Source organism: Pipistrellus kuhlii, unplaced genomic scaffold, assembly GCF_014108245.1.
Source record: "Pipistrellus kuhlii isolate mPipKuh1 unplaced genomic scaffold, mPipKuh1.p scaffold_m20_p_17, whole genome shotgun sequence".
Lineage (NCBI taxonomy): Eukaryota > Metazoa > Chordata > Mammalia > Chiroptera > Vespertilionidae > Pipistrellus > Pipistrellus kuhlii.
Genome location: NW_023425482.1, coordinates 24,150,729 through 24,173,930, shown reverse-complemented (window position 1 = coordinate 24,173,930; position 23,202 = coordinate 24,150,729). Strand labels below are relative to the sequence as shown.

At 44.2% G+C, this 23,202-nt stretch overlaps 1 protein-coding gene across 2 annotated transcripts in view; it reads right to left on the bottom strand.

Moving 5' to 3' along the window:
* CDH8 (cadherin 8) overlaps nt 1-22,957 on the bottom strand; it is a 290,013-nt gene extending 267,056 nt beyond the window's left edge. Inside the window, exon 1 of one of the 2 annotated variants that reach the window (XM_045582826.1) lies at nt 22,560-22,957. In XM_045582826.1, the coding sequence (XP_045438782.1) occupies nt 22,560-22,814 (255 nt within the window). In that variant the 5' untranslated portion in view covers nt 22,815-22,957. The remainder of the gene's footprint in view (nt 1-22,559) is intronic. The other variant, XM_036440793.2, reaches the window with a different exon arrangement.
* Between the last annotated feature and the right edge of the window lie 245 nt (nt 22,958-23,202).

Below are 23,202 nucleotides of genomic sequence, written 5' to 3'. Positions count from 1 at the left end.
ATCACACCGGTTCTTCTGTTCCTAGTCAAGGCACCATGGGTGAAGTTTATCAAAGGGGCAGGAGGCCTAGCAGTCATACCCAGAAGAGGCTCTGCTCTGTAAGACACAGCAAGCACTTCCTGTGAAAGACGATCATGAATGACATCACGTCCCAGCCTTGAGCCTGCCCACAGCTCTACTGAAGGAGGAAAGAACAAAACACAACAAGAAAACTACTCAAAACACTTTTTTAAAAGAGATTATGCAAAACAACTCCTTCCCCCCCCCCCCCCCCCCAAAAGATCATCTAATTCTAAGAACAAAGGTGGGCTTGGGCTGTGGTTTTGGTATTCCTTTTACCTTATCATTGTCTCAGGCATCATTTAGATAAATTGAAACAGAACAGCTTCTCCTAGGCTAGGGGTGTCAAACTCAATCAGAGAAGGGGCCAAAATCTAAAATCCAGCCTAAATCGCAGGCCCAATGGTTTACTGAACAGTCATAAACTGTCATTGTGATGGAAACGCAGCGGAGTGCAGTGATGACAGCGCGGTGCGGGCCACATTGCAAGGCCTGGCGGGACGGATTTGGCCCGCGGGCCTTGTGTTTGACACTTGTGCAGGCAGACAGGATATTTACAATAAATACAATATTTAATAGTATGTTTTCTCATTCTTGTTCAATCAAAATGAACAGATGTGTGAAAAAGAAAGATGGCCTGGCTCAGTGGTTGAGCATCAACCCACTAACCAGGAGGTCACGGTGCAATTCCTGGTCAGGACACATGCTTGGGCTGTGGACTCCATCACCAGTGGGGGCATGCAGGAGGCAGTCAATCAATAATTATCATCATTGATGTTTCTCTCTCTCTCCCTCTCCTCTCTGAACTCAATAAAAATATATTTTAAAAAGAAGGAAAGATGGAGGTAAAAGTGCTTTCAATCTCACAAGCTTTCATCTCTCCTGTCCAACGTCGTAAATATAATCCATTCACGCTCGGTCCTCTCATCCACTAAACCTCTAAAACGAAGTCAGAAAGTCTTCAGATGGCTCCGACTGATCCTAATCCTACGCGAAAGTTTCCTGTGTTCTTTAATCATGCTGAAAAGATAGGCCAGCCAGGCAGCTTTAAAGACATGTGTCTCCTTCTCCTGGAGACAAAGGAAAATAAACCTAATCCATCCTTGCAGATAAATTCATCAAAACGCCAAGGCCTCTGGAAATGTTGACCAGTGTGTTCTCTATTTCTTAGTTCAGAATATCTGAGCAAGAAAAGACCTGGAAGATCATGCAACCCAATCCCCAGAAGCAGAGATAAAAATAAGAGCATCGGGGCTGCGGTGGAATCCAGAGGGGAAGAACCAGGCCTGCTAATGGCACAGCAGAGTTCTTTGCTGCCACTGCAGGGAGAGGCAAATACGGCACATGGGGGCAATTTGTGCCTCCATCAGAGGATCTGTGCTATAAATGCCTGGCAACCTGGCTCACTGAGCGTGTAGAGGCGTGCTCTAGCATTTTCCTTTCTTAAAGGAGCATTCACACAGTCCTGGGGGACAGAACACAGCCCATTTCAGAATGCTTATCTGCAATAGGTTTTACTTGGGAAAATATGAAGTCATGGAATACTAACCCGTTACTGTATCTCCTAAAGCCTTAGCAGCTTTCATTCTAAAATCTGAAATTACCCCACAGTCACGGAACTACAATAGATACGATGATGGCCAGGGAGTAGGGACATTATTTTAAGCCTAAATGTATAGCACGGTGGTCATTTCATTTCTAAAATAACTTTCAAAAGACAAAGGCAGCTGTAAAAAATAAAGAAGGATTTCCTGCCCTTTGTGGCAGCATGCATGGACCTGGAGGGTAGTGTGCTGAGTGAAACAAGCCAGTCAGAGAACGAGAGATATCACGTGATCTCACTTGCAAGTGAAACCTAATGAACATAATAAACTGATGAATAAAAGGGATTCCAGAGGTATGGAGATGTGGAACAGACTGACAGATCTCAAAGATGGGGGAGGGAAGTAGGAAAAGATTAACCAAAGAATTTATATATCTACTAGTGACCTGGTGCATGGATTTGTGCACATTGAAAGGAAATTAATTAGGAAGGTGGCAGGTGGGGCAGGATGGGCCAACCTCCTGAGGCCCCTCCCTGGTGTCTAAAACTGGCTCTCTGACATCCCCTGAGAGATCCTAGAGTGTGAGAGGGCACTTTGCAAAGTCGCTGTCATACAGGGTGTGGAACGCAAACGTAAGTGTGCAGTAAATCAGACTCGGGGCAGTCAGTGCCCCAGCAACAACATAACCCACAGCTGAAGTTGGAATCGCATGGCCCCATGAGGAATCAGTCTCTTTCCTCTCTGGTTTTGGGTGCATCACCTGAGAACCTCTGCTGCCAAGTCACTGCAGCTCAGCAGCTCCTGCTTTGAACATCTGCCCCCTTGTGGTCAGTGCATATCACAATGACAGGTCTGTCAGTGGGACGCTTAGCATTAGCCTTTTATATACATTAAGTGGCCAGAGTATTATAATCTCTGAATGCAAATTAATCTGGCCACTCAGTGTGTGTGAGTGAGTGAGTGTGTGTGTATGTGTGTGTGTGTGCGTGCGTGTGTGTATTTGTGCCCGTTGCATGAATTTGTGCAGGGGCATGGGTGGGGTCTGGCCAGCCTGGCCAGGGGTAGGAGACATGATGATTGGCTGGCCTACTTCCTAGTCGAACTCCTGGTCTAGGGGACAATTTGCATATTAGTCTGCTATTATATAGAATATACACTGAGTGGCCATATTATTATGCGTTCAGAGATCATAATAATCTGGCCACTCAGTGTATATAGATAAGCATAACCCACGGACACAGACATGGTGTGGTGAAGGCTTTGGATGGTCCAGGGGCTAGTGAATGACAATGATTATTTTTATAATCGTTATTATAGTTAACAATTGCATGGCACCACTGTGCACTATTCTAAGTGCAGTCTATTTCCTATCAACTCATTTAATATTTTCAATGACCTTGAAAGGTTAAATGACTCCCCCAAGGTCATATAATGATAACTGCTGTTCCCTGAGACTAGGCAATGATTTTGGAGTCATCAACAAAAGCAACATTTTACATGCAGGAGAATAGGTCCAGTTTTAAAATTTAGAATAATGACTTAGATCAAACAGAGATTGTTAGATTTGACAGCAGAGGTGACCATCTACACGGAGAAGATTAACTCAGTTACCTGGCCCCAACCCTATGCTTAAAGAATAGACTTAGGCCCTAGCCAGTTTTGTTCAGTGGACAGTGTGTCAGCCTATGGACTGGTCCCAGGTTCAATTCTGGCCAAGGGCACATGCCCAGGTTGCAGGCTCCATCCCCAAGGGGGCGTGCAGGAGGCAGTCGAACAATGATGCTCTCTCATCATTGCTGTTTCTTTCTCTCCTTCTCCCTTCCTCTCTGAAATCAATAAAAGAAAATTTTAAAAAGAAAATACTTAGGCCTTATCAAATAACAATATTTAACAAAGTCTGGATGGAATTTTCACTTCATCTTGTTGAATTGGAATTTCTGGGTTAGGATGGAGAGTTGGATATCAACATTTCTGAGGATAATTTAAACCTTGGAATTCAGTTAAATCCATGGTGACAGGAGCAAAATACTGTGAGTGTGTTTGTGTGGATGTGTGTGAGCATCAACCTGCTGCAAAGATTTCTTTTCAAAAAGTTGCCCCGTGGAGACAAATAGCCCGAGGTAAACACACAAGCTATACATTCTGCTTTTGACTGCAGGCTTACCTTGTCAGCGATAATGATTTACATAGTGATGCTCTCTCTGGCTGTCTGGGAAGTTGCACTAGCTTCCAGCTATGTGTTCTGTTAAGAATCATGAGGAGAGAAACCCTTCCTGTGTCAAGCTGGTTTTATTGTCAGTTCTGTTCCAGGGGTGATGTGAAATCTGGGTAATACAGGTGATCTGGAAGCAATGTTGCTGCGAAGATGAGTGGATATTATATTTTAGAAAATAGGCAAACTTACTGCCCAACTGGGGTGGCTCAGTGATTGAGCATTGACCTATGAACCAGGAGGTCATGGTTTGATTCTCGGTCAGGGCACCTGCTCAGGTTTTGGGCTTGATCCCCAGTGTGGGGTGTGCAGGAGGCAGCCGATCAGTAATTCTCTGTCTTCAATGATGTTTCCATCTCTCCCGCTCCTTCCCTCTCTGAAATAATATATATATATATATATATATATATATATATATATATATATATATATATAAAATAATAAAATAGATCAATTTATTTTAAAGAGTGAATGCCACCTCACAGCGGCATATTTATACCTTGTTTCTTCACGGTGAACGTTTATGTCACCCAGAGTTTTTGCTTATGTCAGCAAAGGCCCTGGCACACAGTATGTCCCCAATAAATCCTGCTGCATAAATATATTCATCTACTTTTGTCCAATAATTTGTCAGCTTTTCAGAATAACAAGTTAATTGTATTGATTTTGAAAGTAAAAGAGTGATTCATCTGTAGGATGTCCTATTGGTTTCCAAATTCTCTCGAGTGTGGGTATTTGATAAAATATTATAATGTGAATACTTTACCCATAAACTTCAACTCTTTTATGAGACACCATATGTTAGTAAAGTTTAGGGGCAAAATTTAATGGCAACTGTATTGATGTTTGAGATCTGATTCAGCAACTTTGAGCTGGCTGACCTTAGGCAACTTACATAGCATCGTTAAATCTGTGTATGTATATAAATTGATATATATCACAGTGTGCATTTCATATGCATTTTTGTGAGCATTAAATAAGCTATGCCAGCCCTGGCTGGGTAGCTCAGTTGGTTAGAGCGTCATCCAGATAAGTCAAGGTTGCAGGTTCGATCTCTGGTCAGCGTACATACAGAAAGCAATCAATGAATGCACAAGTAAGTGGAATGACAAACTGATGTTTCTCTCTCCCTTCCTTTCTCTCTCTAATATCAAGAAATAAACAGTTTTAAAAGAAAGTAAGACTTGCCATGGTATTCACCCAAGAACATACCCATAGGCGAAGAACAGAAGGAAGAACCAAATAAAGTAAGAGAGAAGGCAGAAAGCAGAGGAGGTTTTGAAATGATCTTCTGCGTTAGTCCCTATTCCTGTCCTGGCCATTCTGGGACAGTGACTGACTCTCTGTACCTGAGTTTAGCTGTTAAGGGGACCTAGAGGTGATGTTAGTAGCCCTATCTCATGACTCAACTGAAGGCTAAGTAAGATTTTTAATAACCTGAAAAGCACTAGGTATTCAGAAAGTCTTAATTCCCTTTGTCCTGCCTATACATACTGCCAACTCTTACTTAATCCATCTAGAATATAGACGAATTCAAAGGACAAAAACAGAAAACAACCTGGAACCTTCTGTATGGCCAATTTAAATTAAACTTAATTGCATAGACTACATTTTTCACACTAGAAATGTAAATTCTAATAACGTGGTTTCTTCCACTGTTTCAAAAGTCCACTCCCTAATTTTTACAGAGTTTGAGAGGACGCAAATTGTCCAAGCGCTTACCCATAATCCTTTCCCTCTTTGCCACCTCCTCAGCAAACTAACAGTTTACTAAGTAAGTTTAGGGCCGTGGCACATAGTATGAACTGTGTGATGATTTCATTTAAAGCATCATTAGTAACTCTAGCCCGTGTGGCTCAGTTGGTTGAGTGTCGTCCCATGCACCAGGAGATTGCTGGTTTGATTCCCAGTCAGGGCACATAAGATTGAAGGCTAAATTATTATGCTCCATATATGATTGGAAGAAAAAGGACTGTGATCTAGTTTCCAGCACTAGTTGCAAGAGACGTATATAACTTTAACAGCCAATCTGTGTTTCTGGGAAGATTTAGAAAGAAGAAAGGTCATCATGGTTGTTGGTTCTCTCAAATTGTCCTGACTGCCAGGCTGGCCCTGCCAGCCACATTTGTTCAGCAAAGACCATCTGTCAGAATTGGATACACCCACTTTCAAAAAAGCAGGCCTGTGTGATCAGAAATGTCCACACATGTGCATCAGCCCATCCATCCAGGCCTAAAACAAATGAGTCTGGGGCTCATGAAAATCTCTGCATGGATCCCAAATCCACTCCACGTGGCTTTTCTGTTTTTTTGTTTGTTTGTTTGTTTGTTTCTTTGTTTCTCTCTCTCTCATGGCTTCTGATCCTTGGTGTACTTTTTTAATTCTGTGCTCCTATGAAAGCCTAGCACTTGCTATGTTTTCTGGGTCATGGCTCCTTTCTTATGTTGTATCATTTGTAACGTGACTTTCTGTGATTCCGGATTTCTGTCTTACTCTCTACTCAATGCTCGGCCCTATCATTCGTGTCTCTTCCATCCTGTCTCATCATCTCATTCTTTTGTTTGTTTGGGGTTAGGGGTTGGGAGTGAGCATGCCTGTCTTTTTTTTTTTTTAATATATTTTATTGATCTTTTTACAGAGAGGAAGAGAGAGGGATAGAGAGTTAAAAACATCAACGAGAGAGAATTATCAATCAGCTGCCTCTTGCACACCCCCTACTGGGGATGTGCCCGCAACCAAGGTACATGCCCTTGACCACAATCGAAGCCGGGACCTTTCGGTCTGCAGGCTGACGCTCTATCCCCTGAGCCAAACTGGTTTTGGCAGCATGCCTGACTTTTATTTATCTTTTTTAAATATATGTTTTTATTGATTTCAAAGAGGGAGAGAAAGATATTATAGAACCATCAATGATGAGAGAGCATCATGGATCGGCTGCCTCCTGCATGCCCCTCACTGGGGATCAAGCCCACAACTCGGGAATGTGCCTTGACTGGGAATCGAACCATGACCTCCTGGTTCGTAGGTAAACACTCGGCCACTGAGCCATGCCTGCTAGGCTCTCAGTGTTTTTATCTGGATTCCCAGCTTCTTTCTGCTTGTTTCATCTAACCTGTGGGGTGGAGGAGAAGCTGGGATCCTTGCAATGCTTTCCCCAAGGACTAGTCGGGATGTGGACGATGCTTTCAGCTGTAAAACAAAAAACAAAAAACACAAGACCTTTACAGGAGGGGTCTGATGACAGGGAGAGCAGAGGCGATAAGAGAAACAGTGGCCGTGATCAATAGGACCAGCCATTGCAAATGTCTAATGATTTCGGAAAACACCTCTCGAGGCTGATTATAAATGTTCCTGCAAAGGCAGGGACATAATCAGAGGATGAGTCCTGTCAAAACAACACTGCTCTACGGGAAAAATAATAGGACACACACAGGCACACACACACACACACACACACACACGAGCAAGACAAAAAGGCAAGCCACAAAGAGACATGTATTTATACTTTCAGGTTCCCAGAAGCGCATTCAAAAATATAAAAGCAAAGAAAACTCTGCTATAAATAGCCCTGCCACATCCCAAATCAAGGCTCTGAGGGGCTGGGGAGTCGGACTTGTTTTGAGGGGTTACAGGACTTAGTTGTTGGTCAAGGCCATGTTCACTAATTCACCAAATGACATTTCCCAGGAGAACCTGCTCCAGAAAGGAGCTGTGGGTTATTCTCTGTGGCAAAGGGCATGACCAGCACTGTCCCAGGAAGGTCACATGGTAAGTGCTAGGAAGGAGGAGAGGCAGCAGAGAGGCAGGTATCTATTTGGGAAGAGGACACTGGGGGTTGGCAGAGGCACAAGGAAGGCAATGCAGGGAGCGGAGTGACATTGGGACATTGCCCCCTACCTCAGCTGTCCCGTGTCCTGGGACCTGGCCTAAATAAGTCAGGATTAACACGATGAGTTCAAGACACCAGGTATTGCCAGCTTTCTGTCTTTTTTATGTTCCTGTGTGTGTGCAGGGGACTTCTGGTTCATTCCATCAACTCTGCCATCCTCCTTCCTGCTGTTCTGGCGATTCTCCATTTAAGGGGAACCCACAAAACCACCCAGGTGTGGCCAAAGCTCCCGGAGCTAAGGGAATGCCACTGCTCAGAGTAAAGAATTCTACTTAACTGGGAGAAAAGCCAGGACCATCTGCCCCTAGCCACCTAACCAGTGAGCATTTACTTGGATCCAACATGTTCGTTTCCCTGTCTGCAAAAGGGAGATGATAATGCTGTGAATATGTGGGAAGCACAGAGCATGGTGCCTGGAGTGCTCCATAATGATATTCTCCTCGCCTCGGCCTGTTTGGTTCAGTGGTTATAGCGTTGGCCCACAGATCAGAGAGTCTCGGGTTCGATTCTCGGTAAGGGCTCTTACCTTGGTTACAGGTCCACCAGCTCAGTTTCCACATGGTCAGGCTCCCCAGCCCCGGGAGGAAGTAACTAATTGATGTCTCTCTCATATAGATGTTTCTCTCTCTCTCAACCCTTCCCGCTCTCCTACCCCCACCCCACCTTTCCACTTTCTCCTTTCTCTAGAAATCAATGGAAAAAATATACTGGATTTAAAAAATTCTCCTCCTGCTATCCCTTCTTAGGTGTCAGTTTTCTCATACCTCATCATCAGATTCATTTTAAATATGTTCTTTAAAATGAGAGAGCAAAGGAGACAGATACCGTGCCAGCCCCTGGATTTAGAGAACACTTCCCAAATAATCACTTTGTCCATGGCACTGGCCTGCTCAGGCCCAGACTGTGAGTTTCATCCACCAGAAGAGTCACCACAGGCAGACGTCTGAGACCTTTTCCTTCTGTCAAAGGGATTCCGTCCACCTCTGACTCAGAGGAGCATGGTGAGAAATCGCCTCCGTGGCCTCGCCATTAGACAGACAGCTTGAGTGATCTCACCGGACCATAGACACTCTCCTCAAAGACCAGGCCCTGGGTCACTACGGGGATTCCTACTTCTCTCATCTGCAAGTTGGGTGGCAGCCCAGGTCACTGAGCCCCGCCCACACGGGGTTCCAAGGAGATGTTGCCATGGTTACTGGAACTGGCTCTGGGATTCCCCATGCCCAGGTTTGACCCCTGGCTTCACCTCTTATGCACTGTTTTCCTGCGGCTTCTTATGCAAATGACTCCCTCCTGATCTGGCCAAGGGAATAGCACTTAATCAGAGGATTGCTAGGAGAACTGAACCGAGCAAATGTGATCAGGTATCTACTGTGTAGTAAACATGCAATGGATCTAATCAGTTTATTTTGGTTACCTAAGACCTCCTTCTCCCCCACCCATCCCTTTCATGTCCCTGGAAAATGTCATCAATTTCATGGACTTCACGGTACATCCAAGGCAATAAAGATCTAGCCCAGTGGTAGGCAAACTCATTAGTCCACAGAGCCAAATATCAACGGTACAGTGATTGAGATTTGAGAGTACAATTTTTTTAAACTTCAACTTCTTCTAATGCCATTTCTTCAAAACAGACTCGCCCAGGCCCTGGTATTTGTGGAAGAGTCACACTCATGGGGCCAAAGAGCCACATGTGGCTCAAGAGCCGCAGTTTACGGACCACGGATCTAGGCTATGCAAGTGGGCTTTTTAGGATTAGCGAAAAACAAAGATATGCAACTCGTGGTTTATTTCCTACTGCTCCCCCAGTGTCCCTCAGCCCTCTGCTCAGGCTCATATGGATTCTACTACTGTCTCCTGCAGAAGCCCAATGACATTTTTAAGTAAATAAATAAGTAAATATATATATTTCAGAGAGGAAGGGAGAAGGAGATAGAGGTAGAAACATAAATGAGGAGAGAATAATTGATTGGCTGTCTCCTGCACGCCCCATTTTGACTGGAATCTAACCTGGAACCCTTCAGTCCACAGGCTGACACTCTATCCACTGAGCGAAACCAGCCAGGGCACCAGTGACATTTGATACTTTGCAAATTTCAGAGCATATCTGCCCCTTGTAGTAAATGCATACAGGAGAAACAACAACAAAAAGGAAGGTCATGAATCTGAGCAGGGAACAGTTCCCGTGAGCTAAGGTGCCTCCACCATCGCCGGCAATAGACGGGAGTTCCCTCAGCAAACTGATGTCACAGCCTGTGGTGCCTTGCACCTGCCACACGGGCTTCCAAGGAGATTAGCAGCTTGGCATCTGCGACAAACCTTGCCCCGAGCTCTTCCAAACACCAGGACTCATGGTCCTTTCCTTTGAGTGCTTTTCAAACACACTCAGCCCAGATCCGGAGAGCAAGAAGCAGGATTCAAGCTCTCCTGGGATTCACTGGCTATAGATTGATTTCTTAAAAAAAAAAAAAAATGTACACTTTTATTTCAATGCTTTAATAAATTCTGCATTTCTTTTTTTAAAATATATTTTATTGATTTTTTACACAGAGGCAAGAGAGAGGGATAGAGAGATAGAAACATAGTTGAGAGAGAAACATCGATCAGCTGCCTCCTGCACACCCCCTTCTGGGGATGTGCCCACAACCAAGATACATGCCCTTTACCAGAATCGAACCTGGGACCCTTCAGTTCACAGGCCGACACTCTATTCGCGGAGCCAAACCACTTAGGGTGAAATTCTGCATTTCTAACTGCTTGCCATGTGCTGCTGCTGCTGATGTGCAGGCCTTCCCTTTGAATAGTACACAGAGTGTACTGTACTTCTCCTGGAGAGTAGCATTGACACATTCTGAATTGTGAGGTGAGGAAGCCAGCGCTGATGAGAAGAGAGGTCACATCTTTACTGAAGATCTAGATCTTTGAATGTTGACAAGAATGTTGCCTGCACTGTATGCAAAATACACACAAATTTAGCTGGAGAGGCAACATGATCACGTGATGCCAAGGTGTAGGTGTTTGGTTATGTACAGGGGTAAATTTAAGTAAAATGGAGCTCTAGCTGGCTTGACTCAGTGGACAGAGTGTCGACCTGTGCACTGAAGGATCCTGGATTCCATTCTGGTCAGGGCACATGCCCAGGTTACGGGCTTGATCCCAGTAGGTGGCTTGCAGGAGGCAGCCCAATGATTCTCTCATCACTGATCTCTGTCCCCCTCTCTCTCTCTTTTCCTCTCTGAAATCAATAACAATATATATTAAAAAAAATAAGTGCAACAGAAATAATATGTATAGATAAAAACTGCTGACATGTAGAAGACATGACCGTTTTAAAAACACGCATAGCCCAGCCAACACTGTAAAACTTGTGTCTTTCTGCAATAATGTAATTCCATAAATAACCTTCCTAGGTTATTCTCAGGTATTGAAAGGTTACAAGCAACATGCAGCATGACAAGATTACTTCAAGTTTCCAAAGATAATTTCCAGGCAAAAACTAAAATCTTCACTTCCGATTACTATGTGGCCAACCCCATGATGACGAAAGTCATTCAACATACCTTTAGCAGTGCAGCAGGGCTGTAGCCATTCTTTCCCTCTTCGTAATCTCATAGAAATGATGAAACATTCTAGCACTTTAATTTATTAATTGATGGGGCTGGCCTTCCAACTGCATATTACTGGTGTAGTTTTGTTTTGTTTTTAAAGATTCTATTTGCCAAATGAATTTGCCATGTAGATGGCATTGATTTTAAGAAAATTGAACAATGTACCACTGTTATTTATTTTACTCTCATCTTATATTGTTTTTGAATGAAATCACAGCCTATTCTAGAAAATAAATGGCAAAAAAAAAATATCAAGAGAAAGGACCTGCTAATCTAATCACATACATTGGAAAAAGGTTTTAATAGATTCATGTATTTTCTTACAGGTTCCCCTTTATTGATTTGTGGTACAGTTATTAATATGAATCGATATCAGGAATTAACTCCTTATTTTGTTTTTAATGTGGGTTAAGTGAATATCATTTATTCATTAGATATAATCACACCTTTGAGGTTTTTTATGATCTTTGTTCTTTTCAATTGGGTTATTTTTACACCAAAATCAGTATGTAGTGGTTATGGATATCATTAAGGATTCTGCTTACATTATTTTTAAGTATCAGGAGATTTGGCACTGCACGTGTATGGGGGTAATTATAAAATAGCAGAATAGTGAAAATTGTTGAATATGGACGATCATGGTGAGGGGCACATGGAAGTTCATTATTTCTGTAAATATTTGAACACATATATATTTTTTCATGCGTACATACATATCTTAATAGATATGTGCCAGGTACTCGGTCCATATCTTCCTTGCATTTTTAAATCATATCAATATACAGTTTATAACTTGCTTCTGATACTTATTCAGTTTCTATCTGAATTATCATAAATCTTTAAAAAATATTTTATTGATTTTTTACAAAGAGGAAGGGAGAGGGATAGAGAGTTAGAAACATCGATCAGCTGCCTCCTACACATCCAGCTGGGGATGTGCTTGCAACCAAGGTACATGCCTTTGACCGGAATTGAGCCTGGGACCCTTCAGCCAGCAGGCTGACTCTCTATCCACTGAACCAAACTGGTTAGGGCTAATTATCATAAATTTTAATAATGTGTAACGATTCACACCAATCTGTCACATGACTTCGCCAGAGACGTCTTTCAAGATGTGCAGCACTGGCCTGTCCAGTTTCCCCGCGAGCTTTGGCTTCCAATTTGTGATGGGAAGCAGTTCTCTATTTCCCTTTGCCTTCTTCCTACTGGCTACCTTATTGCTACTGATCCCTAAAATAAGGTTACATCACCCCCCATAAACATAGCACTCTCATTTTGCTCCACATTGGAGAAACATCTGCCTCAAGGAGATGACCCTAAGAGATCTGGCCAAAAAAAAAAAAAAAAAAAAAGTAAGGCTTCTTCCAAGAAGTCTGCCTGGATTTAGTTCTCAGGTATCTACACTCCTCTGGTCCCTGGTAGGGAATAAGGTGAACAGGGAGAGGGTCTGAGCTGCAGAAAGACCTGATCAGGCGATCACTGGGGAGGTACTTACGTAGAAACTCAGCTAACAGACTGAGTGTGTGCACGCACACATTTGTGCGTGTGTGTGTATTTCTGCTGACTTACAAGACTAATATTATTCCATTTATTTATATCAGCATCAAAAGATTTCCAGCAGCTCTGGGATGCCTGCTGTTTTTAAGTGGGGACATCGGCAAGAGGCAGACAACCCCAGTTGCAGGGCCAGATTGAGACACATGATGCTGACTTGCATTCCTGCCAAACTGTTGGTGCACAAGGCTCCATCGGAGCAGGCAGAAGCCTCACAAACCCAACAGTGAGTTGTGCTCGCATGGTCGAAGGTGCAATTTGGCTGTAGCTGCGTTGCCCGGTGCTCTTCACATGCAAACGGCCAGCAAAAATAATGGCATGTCAAGTGCAATTTTCTCACCGGCTGCTGACACCGAAAACGGTAATAGAGTGTAATTATTTGGCATCCGTGTCCTTCATACTAAGCACCACCCAGACGATTTCCAAGTTACAGGCAAGAGGAGAGGTTAGAAGGTCACATTTAAAGAGAGAAAAATGAGTCAGTGCCTTGGAGGGAGAGGATTATAAATAGATGAGGCATCACCAGCGAGAAAGTAATATCCAAATAAGGAACTGCTCAGGCCCAGGTAGGAGGGAAGACGAGGGGAACGGAGCGGAGGAGTTTATGTAAGAGAGAGAGAGAGAGAGGATTTGTGATTTGTGACAGATCTCTGACCACCTGGACAGCGAACCGGTTTTCCCCACATTCAGCTGTCAGGGGAGCTGAGGATCACACAACTACAGAGCGAGAGAAAAGGAACCCGGACCGAAAACTGAGACATGTTACGTGCATTGTTAAATATGGCTTTTCCCCATCCCTATTCCATAGGGATTTGTGTCTTCAATATACACTGAGTGGCCAGATTATTATGACCTCTGAACGCATAATAATCTGGCCATTCAGAGAATATCCTATATAAAATATCCTATATAATAAAAGGCTAATATGCAAATTGTCCCCTCGACTAGGAGTTCAACCAGTAGGCAGGCCAGCCAACCACCCATGTCCCCTCCCCCTGGCCAGGCTGGCCGGAGCCCACCCATGCACGAATTCATGCCCTGGGCCTCTAATACACACACACACACACACACACACACACACACACACACACTGAGTAGCCAGATTATTATGCATTCAGAGATCATAATAATTCGGCCACTCAGTGTAGTTCTCCAACTCACTATAGTAGTAGTAAGTGAAGACATGTGGCCAAGAGAAGCCACGTGACTTTCTCTTTGGGCCACTTTGTAGCAGAGACAGAAGAAACCAGATCTCCAGGGGAGCCTTGCCTAGCTCCCACTGTCACTCAAAGATTCCACCCCTAGTTCTCCGTCTTCAGGTTACCTGCCTCCCTCCGTTGCTCTGATCACCTCCAGCACATGGGATTTCCTCCGTTGGGAATGCTCTCTCTTTTCCTCCCTATACCCTGGTTTACCTAGTGATGGCTTCTCGGCTCACAGTTATTACCTTAGGGGAGAGTCCACCACTGCACAGGACAGCTTCCTCCACATACGTGCGCCCAGAGAACCATGTTCCTTCATTGCAGAGGACTTAGCTCTATTTTCACCTGATGTTTGTTTTTTTTCTCCTTATTCTTAAAATATGATTTTACTGATTTCAGAGAGGAAGGGTGAGGGAGAGAGAGATAGAAAATGTCGATTGGCTGCCTCCTGCACACCCCCACTGGGGATGGAGCCCCAATCCAGGAATCGAACTGGTGACCTCCTAGTGCATAGGATGATGCTCAATCACTAAGCCTCATCAGCTGGGCTTGTGATTATATTTTTAATATCTGTCTCCCCCTTGTAGCTCATTAGGTCCAAGACTCGGAGCATGCATTTATTTGCTCAGACCTACAAATCCATAGGTAACAGTGCTTAGCAAACAGTAGGTGCTCAATAAATATCAGTGGAATGACTGGGTGCTGATACTATAAACGGTAATAGAGTGTAATTATGTGGCATCCTGTGTCCCAGTGAAGCGCTCTCAGATGGCATCAAGCTGTCCCTATTAAAGAGTCCAGGCCCATTTTATCCCAATGACACTATTTTTGGTCTTGGTTGCAAGATTTATAAAAAACTATATAGGTTTTCCCTGTGTGACTTTTCTAAGAGCAGAACAAATATGCACCTAGGGTCAGGGGTCCATGCACCATCGTCTCTACCAGTGTTGGCAGAGACAGTCAGCACTGGGGGTCTGGGGCCACGTGGAATGCTAAGCTTTGAAGTATTTCTGAACAGGCTCTGGACCACCTTGGTACAGAGACCTGGAGGCAGGAATGGAGTCTGTTTGGCTGGCATCTGTGTTGCAGAAATTTACAAAAAAGAACCCAGATGCACTGTAGGCCATAAGGATGAGCGTAAGTTTGCCACTGGATTAGAAGCTCACAGAATCCCCATTTTTCACTGCTTCCTGCCACTGAAGGGGAAGCCTCCATAGAGAGGAGCCTGCAGCCTCCACACAGAGTTGTTTCAATATTTTTTAAAAATATTCCTATTGATTTCAGAGGAAGGAAGAGGGAGAGAGAGAGAGAACCATCAATGATGAGAGAGAGTCATTGATGGGCTGCCTCCTGCACACCCCCTACTGGGGATCAAGCCTGCAACCTGGGCATGTGCCCTGACAGGGAATCAAACCATGACTTCCTGGTTCACAGGTCAATGCTCAACCCCTGAGCCACACCGGCCAGGCCAGAGAGTGTTTTAATAAATTCACTTGTCCACCATCACTGACTCAGAGTACATCTTTTACATTCAGTACATAAAAACAATGCTTGAGCTACCTAGCTGATCTACAAAATACCATGATGAAAGAGAGCAGGAAAGCAATGCATTGGCCTCTTTATTGAAAAATGCTGTTTGTACTAAATCTGGCAGAATTAATATTACGTTTGTAAATTCCTCCATTACTTAGGTGAATTATTAATTCAATTGTTCACGCAAAATATTTACTGAGCACTTCCCGTATGCAGTCTGTCATCTAAGACCTGGGGATATATAGTGAAGAAGACAGGAAACCAAAAATAATTATTCTCAGTAGAGTTTGCAGTCTAATAAAAGACAAGTCATAAACGAGATAAAGAATAGTGCATGTGAGATAATGATAATCTTGAAGGACAAAAGGCATAGTCCAAGGACATGAAATATTAGAGAAGGGACAGTTATATTTCAGACAGAATGGGACAGGGAAGGCTCTTTTGAATATGGTTTTCAACTTCATTTTATTTTTTCTCCTTTGTTTTATTTATTTTGTTCTATTTTTTTCATTTTCAAATCAACTTTTATTGTTGATAATACTACAGATATTTCCCATTCCCTGCTCCTCCCAGCCCCTATCCACCCACCCCCAGGTCTTCATCACCCTATTGCCTGTGTCCATGGTCTATGCATAGCCTACATAATAAAAGGCAAATATGCAAATCAACTGAACAGCAGAACGACCTGTTGCTATGATGTCCATTGACCTCCAGGGGGACAGAAGCTCAACTGCAGGAGCTGCCTCCTGGTAGTCAGTGCATTCCCACAAGGGGAGTGCTGCTCAGCCAGAAGCCAAGCTCACGGCTGGCAAGTGCAGCAATGGCAGTGAGAGCCTCTCCCACCTCTGTGGCAGAACTAAGGATGTCTGACTGCCAGCTTAGGCCCGCTCCCTGCCATTAGTCAGATATCCCCCAAGGGCACAAATAGGGGTGAGGGACCCATCCAAGTGCATGAATTTCATGCACTGGGCCTCTAGTAAGTATATAAGTTATTTATCTCTTCTCCTCCTCTCAACCCCACATTGAGGTATGTCAGTCTATTACATGCCGCCCTGCTTCAGATCTTATTTGGTTGGTCTATTCGTTTTGTTCATTAGATTCCAATTTAAAAATGGGCTGAAGACCTGAATAGACATTTCTCCAAAGAGGACATACAAATGTCTAAGAAATAGATGAAAAAATGCTCAAAGTCACTATTCTTAAGAAAAATGAGATTAAAACCACAATGAGATATCACATCACACCTGTCAGAAAGGCTATCATCAAAAAAAATCAACAAAGAACAAGTGCTGGTGAGGATGTGGAGAAAAGGGAACATTAGTTCACTGCTGGTGTGAATACAGACTGGTGCAGCCACTATGAAAATAGTATGGAGCTTCCTTAAAAATTAAAAACGGAACTTTCGTTTGACATAGTGATCCCTCTTCTGGGAATATATCCTAGCAACCCCAAAACACCAATCAGAAAGAATATATGTACCCCTATGTTCATAGCAGCGTTATTTACAACTAGAGGCCTGGTACACAAATTCATGCACAGGTGGGGCTCCTTGGCTAGCTGGTGATCAGGACCAATCAGGGCCAAGAGGAGTTGGCCACAGGGAGGGGCTGCAGGAGGTTGACCAGTGGGGATAGGAGCCGCAAGAGGTTGGCTGTGGAAGCACACTGATCACCAGCGGACAGCTCCTGCATTGAGCATCTGCCCCCTGATGATCAGTATGCATCAAAGTGACAGGTGGACCAATGGTTTGGTCACTTAGGTTTTTATATATATGGATAGCTAAGATTTGAAAATAGCCCAAGTGCCATCAGTAGAAGAATGGATAAAAAAAGCTGTTGGGTATTTACATCGCGGAATACTATGCAGCCGTGAAAAAGAGGGGTCTCTTATGCTTTGGCACTGCATGGATAGACCTGGAAAATGTAATGCTCAGTGTCACATGACCTCACTGATTTGTGGAATCAACTTCATTCTAATTCAACAGGAAATCTATGGGCTCATATCATTTCTGACCCAGGGGATCCTCATTAGTCCTACCCTTCCCTGTGACGTTTCTGTCCAACTAGGGCCCCTAACTTCCCACTGCAGCCCACCCCACCATGCTAACTGACTTCACCCTTCAGTACACTCCTAAAATGGTATATGGTAGAGAACAGAAAAGCAGTTTTATATGGATAATTAATTGTCCCTGAGACACTTATTGCTAGTCAATCATTCATCACTGACCTGAAATGCTATTTCTGTTGTTCATCGATACAGTGTATACACAGTATCTCTTTGGACCCTTTAATCCACTTCTACTGTCTACCTGGCCATCACTAAGCCAGTACTACAATGGCTATTCCTTTTACAATGTGTCTTGACATACAGTAGTGCAACCACCCACACCTTCATTTCAAGAATGCTACTCTTCAAATGCATAGTTTCTTCATGATTTCTGTTCTATCCCCTGTGAATGAGAAGCCTCCTGTCACCTAACAGGGCTCTTTTTGGGCCCCCAGAGTCTTGGGCTCACCCAGCGCTGTCATTGTCAGTTTGCCTAATACTCCAACCACAGCACACACTTGAATAATTAATACAATCATGGTGGCAATGATTACTTGTAAGCACTACGCATACATTCTTTTATTTATTCTGATATACCCTTATTTATCCAGTTTGGATAACTCTTTTTTTATAAATATATTTTTATTGATTTCAGAAAGGAAGGAAGAGGGAGAGACAGATAGAAACATCAGTGATGAGAGAGAATGACTGATCAGCTGCCTCCTACACGTCCCCTACTGGAGATGGAGCCCACAACCCAGGCATGTGCCCTTGACTAGAATGGAATCTAGGACCCTTCAGTCTGCAGGCCAATGCTCTATCCACTGTGCAAAACTGGCTAGGGCCAAGTTGGACAACTCTTAAAGAGATTTAGTGATTTTCCTTAAGGTTAAGAGCCAGAAAGTGGCCAAGCCAATATCCAAATCTCTGGAGGGTATATCTCTAAGGCCAAGCTCTACCTTTGCATCCAGCTGCGTACTGATACAGTAAACACAGACAATGGTGGTGTAAGGCAAGCATGTCAAACTCAAAGGCTAACACAGGCCAAATAAACGAGGCAAGGGCCGCGAGTTTGACGTGCTTGCTGTAAGGGGGCAGTGGTGGGTCAATCACTCTAACACTGCTCTGCCCTTGAGCTTGAACTCAGTCTGCTGGGCCCAAGGCCCTCACCATGGTGACTGGCAGGTGGGTCTTTCAAAGAGCAGGTGTGCTGAGGAGTAACAACAGCTCCTCAGCCAGCTCCCAGGGAGAGGCTCGGCGATGCAGTGGTTTGGGGTGGCATGTGGAAGCGTGTGCACAGAGATAAAACGCCACAAAGCCCCAGCGGGCATCCTGATACGGATCATCCCCACACTCAGCCTGCCTTGTCATCAGAAGCGGTCCCCCCAATGTGTATTTTTGGCTTTGCTGCAATCCAAGATCCTTAAAGGCTAACCTGGAATAATTCGGAGCAATTTCCCTTAAAGGGGAAACAGGTGTGATTGGAAACGTTGGCGGAGACGTTCTTCAGAAAATAGATTTAACTCGGAATTTGCAATCGTTTGGGAAGTGGCCAGGGAAGGGAGCAGGACAAGGTAATTAATAAAAAGTCATCCAGGCTCAGGGGCATGCCAGCTATTTCAAAGTCCTAGGCGTTCATTAGCCACATTTCTGTCACTCAGAGAAACATGACTTTCTTTTTTTTTAATTTTTAAAATATATTTTACGAATTTTTTTTTTTTTAACAGAGAGAAAGAGAGAGGGATAGAGTTAGAAACATTGATGAGAGAGAATCATCGACCAGCTGCCTCTTGCACACCCCCTCCTGGGGATGTGCCCGCAACCAAGGCACATGCCCTTGACCACAATCAAACCCGGGGCCTTTCAGTCTTCAGGCCGACGCTCTAGCCACTGAGCCAAACCGGTTTTGGGAGAACATGACTTTCTTGAGTGTTACTGGGTCATGAGGGTGCCGAAAGCCTCTACTACTTCATTTCCAGAAAGGAGGTGAGATTAGTAGCCAGATTCTATGAGTCCAAAACAAAATCCAATGTAATTGCTTTGTTTATTCAGATCCAAGTGGAAAGTTCTCTGGGCAGGGCTGTTTGTTTATTTACATTATACAAGATGCCATCAGTGTGATACACCTCCCTGAAGAGTTAACTAACAGAAACAGGCAGACGGATATCTCTCAATGATGCAGGTACGAAATGACCCAGGATTTCACATGGTATGAAACGGTTTGCCGTACAGCTGGCTAAAGCAGTTCTGAATAACCCGAAAATAAGAATGTGAGGGCTTTGCATTCTATGTTTAGGTTTTTTTTTAAATTGATTTTTGAGACAGAGGAAGGGGGAAGGAGAGAGAGAAACATCGACGTGAGAGTAAAACATCGATCTGCTGCCTCATGCTTCGCATGGGATGAAGCCAGCACCCCAGGCATGTGCTCTGACTGGGAATGGAATAGGCAACCTTTAGGTGCATGGATGGTGCCCAATGGACTGAACCACACAGCCCAGGGCTATGGCTCAATAACTCTTAAGTACAAATTACAGTTTAAAAGCGTGGCAGCTAGTTACTAAGCTAGAATAGAATAGGGTGGGTAAAATCCTGGCCTTGGGAATCTCCAACCAGATTCAAACACAAATCACCCACTAGCTCTTTGCTCTTGGTTTGCTTTATGAATCCATCTAGGTCTCAGGTCCTGCACTTAGAAAAAAAATAATAAAATTTAAAACACACACACACACACAAAAAAAAAACGATGCTGGACAAGAAGCCCATAGTCAAAACCCACTGGAAAGAAGTGTTTCAGAACTCAGAATTTTTCACATGTATAATCATGTTAAGATGTAAAACCTGTACAGTAAGTAACACTCCCAGCAGGGTCTGGGGCACACCCTGTTATCAAACACATTAACATTTCTGCTGGGGAATACATGAGCAGTCGCAGTAATGGCATGCATTATAACTCTAAATAGCTTCCAGTCCGTTCTGCTACCTGAGTTTATACCAAGCAGCAAAAAAATTCTTCTCGAGATTTCTGTCTTATGGACTTAGGAAATAAAGGTATACACATGAACACATGCACATAGAAAGAGGGGGAAGGAATTACTGTTAGAATAATAGGCTTATGCCCACAAAGGGTTTTTCTAAGAGCACTCAACACTGGTAGAGAAAACACCCAATACTGACCGGAAGGGGAGGTCCTGGGTTGCAGGAATCTCTGCTTTGCTCACTGATCCTACCACCATGGAGATGCCTAAGACCATGGTCGGCAAACTGCGGCTCGTGAGCCACATGCGACTCTTTGGCCCCTTGAGTGTGGCTCTTCCACAAAATACCACAGCCTGGGTGAGTCCATTTTGAAGAAGTGGCGTTAGAAGAACTTTAAGTTTAAAAATTTTTTTTAAATATATTTTAGTGATTTTTTTACAGAGAGGAAGGAAGAGGAATAGAGAGTTAGAAACATCGATGAGAGAGAAACATTGATCAGCTGCCTCCTGCACACCCCCTACTGGGATATGCCTGCAACCAAGGTACATGCCCTTGACCAGAATTGAGCCTGGGACCTTTCAGTCCACAGGCTGACACTCTATCCACTGAGCCAAACCGGTTTCAGCTAAGTTCAAAAAATGTGGCTCTCAAAAAAATGTCAATCGTTGTACTGTTGATATTTGGCTCTCTTGACTAATGAGTTTGCCAACCACTGGCCTAACAGAACACTGGCCGCATAGAGAGGACTCAGTCAATAGTCTTTGAATGATTCGAAGCTCCTCGTCCAGGTTTCCTTTGTCCACATGGAGCTATAGGAAACGAGACAGCAGTCCCAGAGAGCTCACCTCGCTTTGCAAGGCAGAAGCAGGAGAGCCATCAGAAGTCCCCAGCAGAACACAGAGAGTTAACGGTACGTTTCAAAGATCAACATCGACTTCTCTTCCTGTTTTTTACCTTTCAATCATCGCATTTGGGAAATGAGTAACATTGGCATGATTCACTTCCAAATCTGAGTTATCAGGGAAATCAGCCAGTGCCCGGCTCATAATTGGCATTTTATCTACATGAGTGTGATGGTGTGTGTCAAAATTAACAGGAGCTTGTGAACAGTTCTGAGGAATAAACGTGTTTGGTCTTCAGCCACTCCCCGGGTGACCATGGTAAGCAGGCAGCCCTGATCTGCACCAGAAACACTTGCCTAACTTGCCAACAGCAGCACCCATGTACACCCCGTCTAACACATGCAGGCACACATGCCATCATTTCCCAGTTTGCTTCTATACATTTCATCCCATCTGACGATGCATGAACTAGGTTCCCATTGCCAAGTTTCCTGCATCCCAGTATAGAAATCTGTGCGAGGAGTTTCCCTTTGTTCATCATAGGCTAATGATTGACATAACTGACAAACAAACAAAATGAGAAAATTCTACCTGAAATTGGTGAAACATGGCCTCCAAAGAAAATGAAACAAAAAAAAGTGCAATATCGTAGGAATCAAGGTGATAGACATTCAAACTGAGCAAAGCAGGCATACCTCTTTGCATTGGAAGTTCGAGGTTTGGCTTACAGACACCTTGTATGAAACGAGAAAGAAAATCTTGTGTGTGTGTGTGTGTGTGTGTGTGTGTGTGTGTGTGTGAGAGAGAGAGAGAGAGAGAGAGAGAGAGAGAGAGAGAGAGAGAGAGAGAGAGAGAGAAGGGTTAATGTATCCATGGTGGGATGGAAGGCATGAGAGAGAAGACACCCCCCCCCCCCCCCAGAAAAGCAGCGTGTCTACTTTTCAAAGTGCTGCCAGGAGTTCGATCTTTCCTATTCCCAAAGAAACCAAGAGATAAACTAATCAACCATCAGGCAACCTCGACACATCTGACCCTTAAGATCTAAAGACAAGGAACCGACAGTGAACTTGAGACCTTAAAAAACGAAGCTTACCCGGCCTACAAGAATCGGTTCGGGTCCGGAGAACTCCTCCAGGACAAACATCTGGTTCCACACCCAGCCTCGCTTGGAGCGGTTCAGGACCCGCTGCTCTTCGCTCAGCCTGCTGAGTTCCAGACGGGATCCACTCATCAGAGCCGGAGCCGGAGTGGTGGGCGCAGAGTAAACACAGGGCGGGAGGAGCGTAATCCATAGTATTAGTAACGGAGTCCAGAGATCCCAGAGCGCTTCCCAGAGCCGTTCTGGCATGGTCCCACCGGTGAGGCAAAGGAGCACAAGAAGACAGTTACTTGTTCGGCCTCCGGTCCGCAGCCATCCAATGCATCATGCAAGGCGCGGCTCTGGCTGTGGTCACAGCACGGGAGGCAGGCACCAGCTATGCACGGCTCCTAAGACCAGCATCCATCAGCTCCTGTTTTCATTGGAATTTCCTGCAGGAAGCAAAGAGAGAGGGAGACAGAGACAAGTCCACTGAGACGGGTTTCCCAACAAGATCACTGCTATATTTTATTAGAGGAAGGGAGAAGGATAGAGAGTTTAGAAACATCAATGAGAGAGAGACGTCTATAAGTTGCCTCCTGCACACCTCCTACTAGGAAAGTGCCCGCAACCAAGGTACATGCCTCTGACCAGAATT